Below are 11362 nucleotides of genomic sequence, written 5' to 3' on the forward strand. Positions count from 1 at the left end.
AGCAACATATAAGAGGTGCACGTAAATAATGTGTATTTGCGCGTGTAAGAAGTGAGAGAGGGAAAGAAGGGGGGGGGGGGGGGGGCAACAAAATAACAGCAAAATAAAGACCTGCAGTGCTTCGGGGAGTTGAAGCATACGATTCCGGAGTTAAATAATAAATACGAGGAGGGAAGAGACATTACAGAGGTGGAGGAAAGGGAGCACACACATTTCATAACATCCTGCTCGCCTCCCGTGGCAGCCAGCCCCGTTTATGTAAAAGTCTTCTCCGAGGCGCAAACAAACAAACAGCACAAAGCCGCCCCCCCCCCCCCCTCCCCACTTTTACCTTGATTTATCAGTTTAAAGCTTTGGGATTTCCTGCTTCTCTTCCTCTCGGTAAACTCCATGGTGCGGCCAGGAGGAAGAAAGGGAAGGAGAAAGGGGATGAGAGGAGCGAGCAGGGCGGCCGCGCAGCGGGGAGCAGCAGCCGAGACCAAGGTCCGTCTCTTTAATCAGCAAAATAAACGCAGCCTGGCAGATTTCGGCTCCAACTGCAAATAAAGGCAGCCGGGACAAGTTGGCTCCGGCCCCCTAAGGCGCCGCCCGCCCTCCCAGGCCGCCCCAAACTTTGAGGGGAAAGCGGGGTGCGGCGAGAAGAAGGGGCGGGGGGGGGGGGGGGGAGGACGGACGAGCCCGGGGCGATGCCGGGCAGCGCCGCCGCCGCCGCCTCCCCCGCCGGCTGCGAAGGGCGGCCCGCAATGGCTCGATGGCACCGGGACCCCGCTGCCACCTGCTGGGGGGAAGGCGGCGAGCCCCCGCCGTGGTGGCGGCGGCGGTGGTGGCGGCGGAGGAGCCGGCCCCCGAGGCCGGCCGGCAGCCCCACGCCACCCCGGGGACGCGGCCCCGGAGCTTCGGGCCCCGCGGCGAGCCGGGCCGGGCGCCGGAGGGGGGCTGGAGGGAGAGGGGCTGAGAGGGCAGCGCCATTTTGTGGCCCCCCTCCCGCCTTCCCCTCCCTCCTCCCTGCAGCCACTTGCTGGCTCCCTCTGCCGTGCCCCGGCGCTGCTACACGGCCCTCGGAGCCCCGATGGCTCCCTCAGAGCAGCCGGGGGTGCCGACAGGGCTCTCGGCGTGCTCCCGGTTCCCCTCGGCGGGGCGGCCGGCCGTGAGGGAGCGGCGGCCTCCTGTCAGGGAGCCCTCCTGCCAGCCCCGGGGGGAGGCTCCCTGAGGGGCTCTGGGTGATTTTTGGAGGCTGGAGGGGACCCCAAGCTGGGGACAGTGACGGTGGGGAGCGTCGCAGCAACGTTGGACTTGGCGGTGGTGGAGCTGCCACTGTGCGAGTGGGGTATGCGGGGCGGGTGAAAGGCAGAAATAGGGCTGGGCCGGGTAACTAACTGCTCGTTGTTGTGTTTTACAGCAATTCTGGCAGTGATGTGCCAGCATCTATCACAGAGCACATTGAGGAACAGACCAAGACTGTGAAGAGCGCGTTGAACCGCTGTCCTGCCGAAGGATGCCAAGTTTCCCTCTCGATGGGCAAACATGGAGTCCCATAGTAAAACAGAGTCTCATTCCTTGGAAGGAATAAGATTCACAGCGTCTGGCAACCCTCCGACGATTACCAAGGAGGTCACCATAGCCATATGGATGATCCAAATGCAGCTGAACTTAATGCTTTGATTTATCCGCCAGTTGACGCCTCCAGCCATACTTGTGGTTCACTTATGTTGCACTAAATTAGTTTCTGGTGTAGCTTTTAGTTTTCACTGTCAAGACTGCCTTTGCTTATTGCCTATAGAGGAGGACTCAGACTTTTACAGTTATGACTACGGATAACCAAAACACAGCTCCCGATCATCATCTTGTGTTTTAAATGTAGTCAGGCTGTGTTATGACAAGGAGAAGAGTATGTGATAGTTGCATACGCATACTCGAACAGAAGCAGATCTTCATGTGGTCTAATCAGAGTACCCAGGAGAATTCCATTGGCTCCAGTAATATTGACTGACCCTATCACTTTGAGTAATGAAATAAAATTAGTAAGAGGAAAGCAAAGTGAATATTAATAATAATGATTTGTATCATAGTGGCGTGAGTAGACACAGATCTGAATTCTCTAGTGGAAGGTGCTGTCCAAACGCCATGCAGAGAGTTTACCCAGTTCCCGAAAAGCAAAATCAGAAAATAGGTTTAATGGTGAAGCAATATCAGAAAATATGCCTAATGGTAAAATTTATTAGACTCTGGAAAATTAAATTCATGAGGGAGGTTACGGAAACCTCACAGATTGGGTAAGGGTGTAATTTTCTATTAAATTGCTAAGTGGAAAATCCCAGAGGCAATCAATATGCTACTTTTGGAATTTTCCTAAACTTCTCTGTAAGACTTTGTGAAAGGAAACTGGGCTAACATACTATTTAAAATCCTGTATTATATATTTTTGGGTGAATGCTGAAACAGCAAAGGTAGATGGATGTCATATGCTGTTTGCTAAATTATATGGGTCCAATTAATCTCTGGTACAGTGCAGTGAAGTCAGGTTTGAGATGCAGAAGCAGTGTTCCTAAGTTTTGTGTACAAAAAAGAGTATTTTTTTTTTCCCCAAACAATCTGCTGATTCCTGTCTGCTAACTTTATTTACCAGACTTAAAGTATTGCTGAAAGTGTTGTATGACTCTCATCCTTACTGGGACAATAGGAGAATTTTATGAAACATAAGGCCTTCATTTACTGTTCAACTCACATGATAAGCCTTATCCTGCTTTTGCCAAAGGAATGTGATACAAAAATAAAAAGGTCTTTTCTCTTTTCCTTGGTTATTCAATTTTGTTTAACATCTGGTATATAATTTATGGAAACATGTTTTATCGACTGTTTTTTCATCCTTTTAGTTCTTCTTCTGTGTTAGATTCTTTTGCTTAAAGGAACACTTACAATTCAAAATGTCATTTTAGTCTGAACACTGCACCCAAGTTTCAGGTAACATTTTACAGGTTAGCACATCCCTTTTTTCATTAGTATTACTCATTTTGCTTCCTGTGCATTTGACGAAAGAGATTCACCCTTTTCTATGTGCGGAGTGAGCTTATTCTGCAAACAAACCTAATTACGGTTACTCGGATAAGTAAATCTCATGCTTTTCATTTATGAAAGTGTTAGCTGGTTTGGATACCTAGGCCCCGATCCTGCAATCTCATGTGCATAAAAGTGAATTAGAAACTAGGACAAGGTGACTTTAGGTCAAAGTTTTCTAGTTATCCACAGAATGTGTAGGAGGATTCAATAACTGCAAAACAATCTTTCCATCCTGTACTGCTCATGTTTCTCAGCCATGATGTAGAAAAGACTACTTGAACTCAAAGGCTCCTGTAGTCCATGGATGCAGTAAGTCACAAGATTCTTTTGGGGGGTGTTTTGGGGCTGGTATCCTACAGCTGGACTCAGACCATCTGCTCATTTTTCATGGGCCACCATCAAAATGTTCTAGCTGGAGAAACACAAGGATGAAAGCCGTCCTTATTCCTTGCTGCCTTGTGTCACTCCAATAGTTGGCTGCATCTCTGTGGTAGCCAAGTAACTTATGATAAAGTGCACTGGCTCCAACAGGCAGTCAGCTTTTAATTTCATCTTTTATTTCAGTTAATGTCCCAGTATTGGATTATTATCATTACACATTAAGAAACCGTAGTTCTTTTTTTTTTTTTTTTCCTGGTGAAAACATGGAAAATTCAGAGCATTGTTTAATATATTCCTGAATGGTCACAAAGTATTTCCTCAATCAAATCAGTAATTGAGTAATGTGTTTTTCAAAATGCCATGAAATTAGCTAACTAAATAAAGGCTTTATCTTGCAACATATTCCAAGTCAGTATGATTATCCCTGGCTATTTCCTAGTTACCATTTTATTCTGCTGTAAGTAACTTTCAAAATATCCCCTTCCCATTCTAACTGATAATAGTTTTTCTGACAATTTTCTGGTTTGTAAAATGATGATTTTATTTCATGTGTAGGACACCAGCTAATCAATTAAATATAATTACCCTCGTAATATTTCAGTATGGATAGCAGCAATGCTCTCCACATCAGGATGTTGCAGACCGTTCCTTTGTTTCCAGCCTCATCCCCAGAACAGGTGTGTCCAGTTAATCGCAAGGTTTTGATTATTATTCACAAAGTAGGATTGAATAGGACCAAAATGACTGAAGAAGCCTAGAGCTTAGGAGAATTTCACAGGTCTACTAAGAGATCCTTCAGCTTTTCAGGCGGAAAAATTGTACTGAAAAACGGCGTAAAAACTCGATGGACTGATCTGAGGCTTTAAGTCTAACATCAAGGAACACACGTAAGGCCAAGAGAGGTAGGAAGAGGCTGCTGTTGTCTTAATATTGCCATGATTACTCCTTTTGGAGCCTGAGGAAGTTCAGTGCGATATTAGAAAGCAGGAGAAGGGTGAAGAGGCAAAGTAGAGACCAGGAGTTGCAGAGGTGACGGGTTAATAGGTTAGCTATTTCGGTTAGTTACGTTTAATGAATGTCATTGAAGATTTTATAAACTCTGGTAGCGTTTTTCCCTTGCAGGTTTCCAGTGGTGTTTTTGTGGTCATATAAAATATGTAGGCAGTACTTTTTCTCATCTTCCAGTTTGACAGTAAGTCATTGACGTCTCGCTGTCTTACTACAAACCTTCTCTTCTGGGGGGCTTTCACGTTGTTGTATCTGAGGACTGGGTCATCGCAGAGGTAGGGTTCTGGATGTCCAAGTCTGAAGCGTGGAAGTGCAGTTTAATGTGTTTTCTGATCCCCTGTAAGTTCTCCTTGTAACATTTCAGTCGCAGTACTTGACATCTTAGTATGTCTCAATCCTTACTCTTTTTTTTATTTTTTTTCCTTTGGGATGCTATTTTGAAATAACTTCTCGTCTCTTCTGCTGTTTGTTAATCTTCCTCACATAAATTTTAAAGAAAAAGCTACAGGAGGCAACGATGTTTTTATCTGTTTGCCAGCTCAGGGAAACTAAAACATTCCAGAACTGGTTCAACAATAAAGAATATAACTGAATCTATGTACAAAGTGTTCTTTGTGTGTGTGTTACAAGCCCTCTGTACACTTCTGTTTCAGACTGCAAAATCCATTTTGGCTGTAAAGCTGGACTTTTCCTTCCTTCTGTCATTTTATGTGTACCTTGGATGGAAATTGCAAGGCAGGGCAGTATAAGAGTCAAATTTTGATGGTTATCCATTCTGATTGAATTTCGTGGGATAAATGGATATTAAGATACCAACTCTTCCCTAGGATAAGCCACTTTTCAAACTTGAATTCTGGGAGGAGTGGGAAGACCGAGGTGTCCAAGGAACAGATTTGGTTGGAGGATAAAGAGGACAAGGTCTCAACAACCCTTTTATGAAAGCTAAAGTGGAAGAATGTAGAAATCTGCCCATATACATGGCTGTTTTGTGCTTCTCCACAACATGGAAAAATCAAAAGCTGCACAAATCTTGCCCTGCTTCTGACTTAAAACCCAAGTCAGTTCGAGGTAACTGAGGGCAATGCGAGCAGGGCTCATTATTTTGCCTGAAACTCAGAATTTTTTGTGCTCTATAAAGAGTAATAGTCTTTAGAAATCTTAGCAAAGTCTGGATGTGTCTCTGCATTGCTACCACCTCTGTCTAAGAGAAGTGTAAACCCAGGCTGGCACTAGAGGAAAGGGCACGTTTAAGCTTGGGGTAGTTCAGGGATCAACGTTAATCACGGGAAGCCAAGCACGGCTAGGCTGAGTGGTCCCATCGCTGGTGAATGCTCCAGGCACAAATTGTGGCAAGCTCAGCTCAGAGTCCGTCAGCCCGGCGAGTCCCCTGCTAGGAAGGGTTCAAAGAGGGCTGTGCCGCTAATCACACCTACATTTCTGTGGCTGTTTGCTTCAGTCACAGCAGCTGAAGGCAGATGCAAGAGTGCAGCCATGGAGAGTCAATCACTGGAGCTACAGACACAAAATGAATGCAGAATCAGCTGCAGGAACAATAGCATTTAGAGACATTAAACAGCTCCTTGAGGCTGCGGGATGAAGGAGCCCGGGCAACGACCATCCTCCTTTGAGTCCTGACGTGGGGACATGATGCCGTGCCCCCCCCAGCCCAGCCTTCTTGCCGTTTCCAGCTTGCCACAGGGAGCTGCTCTCTGCGTCTTGATTCTGCCTTGCTCCCCCTCCGGTTCTCCTGCCACACATTAGTAAAAGCACTTGCGCTAAAATCAATGGGACTTTGAAAACTAAAAGTAATGTGTGCTTTGGTATGCTACTAATCCACTTATTTGGATCCTCTTACTGCTCCTCTGGGCTGCCCTGATCCCTTCTATCAGCCCACCCAGCTGCTCTGATCTGCTCTCTAAACTTCCGCCGCGCCTCTATTAGCATCCCTGTCAACTCACAGGGCTGCTGCCTCAACGCCTTCAATCCCCGCTCCCAGTGAGAGTCTCTCCCCTAAATTATAATCCTCGTAGCCGAGAACACTGATGTAAGCTAAAATAAATTCACAAAAAATTGCTGCAGCTCCTACTAAGATGTTCGGTTTCCCTAAATGTTTTCAAACAGCACTTACATTTCAGGTGGGGGAAATAGGTGAAGACACGTTCATAACTACCTGCCTGCCTCTCAGTTCCAAAAAAAAAAAAAAGTCAAATTTTATTGCAAGATACAACGTGGTTCAAAATCTACTCGCCGTGCACTTTTTAAAGACAGATTATGTGAATTTAATATCTGTGTCAGACTGGAGACTGACAACATCTGAAAATGGTGCTTTTATTCAGCAGTAAGATATATGCAGCAGCATTTTCATTAATGTGGCTCCCCCTGGATTTATCTTTAGAGATGTGTAGATATTGAAGACTTCATCACCCTTTCAGTCCTTGACCTCTCTGCTGAGGCAGCCAGTACACCTGAATGGGTATTTTGTCTGAGATGGACAAATCCTGCAGGGATCAAACTGACAACACAGAAGTCTGATCATTTAGTAACAACTTTCAGAGATTTCTTGCCTGGGTTGGATAGAAACTAATGAATTCAAACTTAGAAATACAATACGCTCAACCATTTATCTTCCATACACGTAAAAATAGAAGAAAAATAGATGTTTTTATGAGCTTTTCTACCATCCAGCAAGAGCTGTTTGGCTTTTGAAGGTCTCCATTGTGTTTATTCATCTATAATTTGAATACAGCTAAGATGTCTCAAAAGTGAGGATTGTGATGTACAGACCTTCCTTCAGGGAAGCTTCGGGAGAGAGACAATTGCGTGGATCTGAAGCTCAGGGCATGGAATTTGACAGACCAGTCTGCAGTGGCAGGTATTACTGCTGTCACTGCATCTTTCCTAGAAGGAGTTTGGGTATCGGTTGTGCAGACTGATGCTGAGAGTAAATGGTCTTTATTTAATGCGGTTTGCCCTGTACTGACAAAGTGACAGAAATAAGAACCATCTACAGAAATATCAACAATAAATTGCATGATCATTTTCCTGCAAGGTGTTTTGAATTGTTTAGCTGTCACCAGCAGCCAGTGTCTGTGTTTGCACTGCTGTCAAAAGAGCACAGTCTTCCTACTGACATCCTGGGCCATAGATACCTTACGGGCTCTGATGACATGACGCCATAAACTAAGTTATGATTACTCTTTCCTGAACAACAAAATTATCCTTGGATATCTCCCCTGCCAGCCAGTTTGGCAATAATTAGCTGTTTTTAAACACAAGGCTTTTTAGAAGCAATAATTACTTTCTAGAACAACTCAGTTTCACAGAAACTAAAACGGCTGGGATGAGAATTGACTCATGTGTCCTTTAGACAACCTGAACAATTCACCTAACTATTCTCTTATCAAGACCAGAGGTTAATCGTCATTCAAACAGTTATTTCAAGCATGTTTCTAAAAGCCACACTAGCCTTACTAACCAGTAACGCCCATATGGAGTCACCGCTTTCCTAAGTATTTTAGTGGGGCATGACACGGGTCCGTCCAGGAAGACAGGAACTATGGGGGCTGAATTGCCACAAGAGATGGTTTAAAAAATCAAGAGATGGTTTAAAAAAGCAAAACAAAACAAATTAACAAGCCACCTGCTTCTTTTACTCCTAAGGATGCATGGACGTTTTGAAGAGTTCTGTTTGCTAGAAATGTTGGGGACTATTTTCTGCCATTGCCTCGCCCAGGAGCTTCTCCTGTGTTCGCAGGTGGCATTTGGACACCCATGGAGGAGTGCTACCCACCTTGTCTTCTTTCCTATTCCCTCTGGCTGAGTGTTTCTCCATCTGTGACCACCTGGATGTTGTGTCCTACTGGCTATGGGTTTCTGAAAGGAAAGTACAAAAAGCAAGCCTAGCATGGGTGGCTTAAATTTGCTCTGTGAGGGCAGGGGCACATCCCTGGTGCAAGAATTTTAGGGATATGCAATTTGCAAACCATAGCAAAGGTGCTCCCAAGGCTGTATAGAACAAACTGTCGCATATGCAGAGGTGACCTGTGGATGTGACAAGCTGGAGATGCCTCTAAACTAGGTGAACTGGGGAACTCGATGGGTTAATCCCCTCCTAAAAGTTATTGACTGCCTTAATAAATGAAGAAAAGAGTGAGCCTGGACATAGAGCTCCCCTTGCCAGATGTGGACATATTTAGTCATGGCATAAAAACAATTTTATCAAATATCATTCTTTGCTATTGTATTTTGAAGATGAATAAAAGGAACCATACTCCTATTTGAAAAAGGTTTCCAAGAGTGATCTGTGTCCCCTGTTACTTGAAATGAATTCTTTTGCAGTCTCAGTCAGCTATAAGGTATCGGTTTTGCCTCCTGTGTACAAATGAAAGCATACAATGGCTGAGCTGTGGTTTTCCCCTGTATTAATGTCAGATAGAAAAGTGGAACTGGATAGCCATAAATAACTGAATACAACCTGAAAACAGCTGAATATAAACTGAATATATACTGAATATAAACTGAGTACAACCAAAGTCATTCTGATCAGCTTCACCACTTTGGCAAACAGATGACATCTGGGTTGTTTGAGTGAAATGATGAATTTCTGAGCTGCCTTCAATAATCTCTCTGCAAGCTGACAGTTGGCTTGCAGCAAATAAAGCTGAGCAATCAGTTAATCATCAAGAAATTGGAATGAAACACCTTCTGTATGTTTTAAGCTTGTACTTCTATTACTTACAAGGCTCTTATGAATGTTCCAAGATTTTGAGCAGCTTCTAGATTTCCCTTGTCAGTCTTGATTTAATATGGAATGTTGTGAAGTGAATTACTTCAAAGTAGGCTTGTGGTTAACTCTGTGGGGTTGTTCCAGAGGTCTGCGGAAACCTGGATATAGGAAAAACACTGGTAATACTATTGCTTCCAGACCCAAGCTCAGCTGCAGTGAGCTCTCAAGACTCTGCAAGTGGTTTTGGGAGAGCTTAACGGCCTGGCTACAGCCTGACAGCAAATACAACATTTATTAATCACATGTGAGATAGAAATACACAGGCATCATGGTACTAAACCAGCAGCATTTGCCCTGAAAAGCAAAACACGAGCAGTAGAAAATAAATAGTCAAGCTAAGGATTTATAGCAGTGATCTAATTGATTTTAATGAGTAGAGTAATGCCATATATGATAAATGAGAAAGATACAGTTTGCAATACAGCTTGGAAACGCACCCATTTTACACGCTAAAAATATCTTACACGCTGATGTCACCAAAAGGATTGCTGCATGAATGAGGGACCGGCACAGTGGAGGAATTGTGTGCTTTCATAACACACTGCTAAGCAGTTTCCAAAATCACAGGTCAGGGCTCCTCGGAGCAACGGTGCGTCTGGAGACTTGGAGAAACCCTCCCATCGTGTGGAAGAACAGCGTGTCCATGCCATGTTGTTCAAGGAGCAGAGCTCACAGAGTGAAGTGTCACGTGTGCCATGAGTTTGTCTGGCAATGGAGGCTCCAGGTATCCATCCTACACCAAAGTACCACGTCTGAATGGAGGCAGTCAAAGGACCAGAAGTTGGTAATAAAGCAGACAGGGACCATAATGGATTGTGAGCACAGATATACCCTCGGGAATGCATTAGGAAGAACAGAGGAGCTTTGAGCAGGCTCCAGCCAAGACCTGACCCAACTGTCTCAGTGATTTATGTCCTGCAGAAAATGTTGCCCTGAGCCCAAGGCAAAGAGGAGACTAACAGATTTGCCCTTCCAGAAATCAGAAAGGAAGCTGGATTGGATTTCCTCATGAGTTGCTAGTGAAAGAAAAAGAATGGAATATTACTTGTGTACAACAGACGAGTTTGTAATCTCTTCAGGAAAAGAAAACTTGAGGATATAGATGACAGAAAATACATATTTTTCATTTCATTCTTCAGAGAGATACTAGTGAACGCCCTCACAGAAACAGAGCCAACATGCGTACATATGTACATATACAAGGCAACACTTGGAAGATGTTTTATTTTGTAAATAGCCACTTATGTTCCCTAGGACAAGACAACCGTCTTGATCACAGAGAGCATTTGCATTAAATGGCCCTTGGATTTGGAGGCAAGTGAGCACAGAACCAGGAGTACTGGAAGAAGGCCACCAAATCAAGACTGGAAGCTTGTGTCATCTTTAGTGAACTTTTAGACATCTTTTAGAGGTATAGCGTTAATTTCAAACCTAGCCAAAGCTGTTTCCCAACATAAACTGTTCAGCTGCTTTCCTTTTTCTGTTACAACCCCTCCTGCTACCTTGGTGGTTTGTTTTGATTTTTATAAACCAGGGAAGTCTCTGGAATAGGTATCAGCTCAGTGTAATTGCATTATTGGGAATACTGTGTGCAACTTGGCTTTCCTCTTTCATTTTGTACCGTCTCTAATTGAGATATGATGTCAAACTGGAGCAAGAGAATGAGGCAGGAAATGAAGCAAGGTCTAAGGTTATATCCGCGCTGCAGCTAATTGAAGGGGGCAGCTGGCACTCAGACATCAGTGTCCGGAGCACTTTGCCATAAAGCCCACCACAGAGCATTTCTACAGCTTCCCCGTTTCTGCCCTGACCCAGTGTGGGCACATCCCCATGGGCCTCTCTCCTGAAACCTGCTCAGATCCTTCCACCGTCGGTTGTGAAATAATTTCCTTTAAGAGAACTATGAAAAAGCGTAGGAGGACTGTTCCTGCTTCCTCATTGCACAGTGATTGCATTCAAGCCTGAGGTAAAACAGGGCATGATTTCTAATCCATACCCCTGCAGCCTGGGTTTAAAAACACCCTTAAATTGATGGGCCATATTGCAGTCTTAGTTTTCTGTAAGAAGGAGCCTTGGTGCTCAGATTATCTAAACCAGGTGGAAAGCCGGTCACAGTGGCAGCCCTCCAAA

General features: G+C 44.5%; 1 protein-coding gene and 1 long non-coding RNA gene across 5 annotated transcripts in view; one reads left to right on the plus strand and one right to left on the minus strand.

The window, feature by feature from the left end:
• BEND7 (BEN domain containing 7) overlaps positions 1-740 on the minus strand; it is a 47545-nt gene extending 46805 nt beyond the window's left edge. For 2 of the 4 annotated variants that reach the window (XR_014573487.1, XM_083803536.1), the window contains exon 1: positions 332-740. Coding sequence is in view for 2 of the 4 variants with exons in the window: in XM_083803536.1 (XP_083659662.1) it covers positions 332-392 (61 nt within the window). In the remaining 2 variants the exon portion in view is untranslated. The remainder of the gene's footprint in view (positions 1-331) is intronic. The other 2 variants (XR_014573488.1, XM_083803534.1) reach the window with 2 other exon arrangements.
• Positions 521-2583, plus strand: LOC310883383. Its single transcript, XR_014573497.1, has 2 exons — positions 521-629; positions 1400-2583. It is a non-coding gene; the product is annotated as an uncharacterized lncRNA (long non-coding RNA).
• The last annotated feature ends 8779 nt before the right edge of the window (positions 2584-11362 follow it).

This window comes from Anser anser (assembly GCF_964211835.1).
Source record: "Anser anser genome assembly, chromosome: 1".
Lineage (NCBI taxonomy): Eukaryota > Metazoa > Chordata > Aves > Anseriformes > Anatidae > Anser > Anser anser.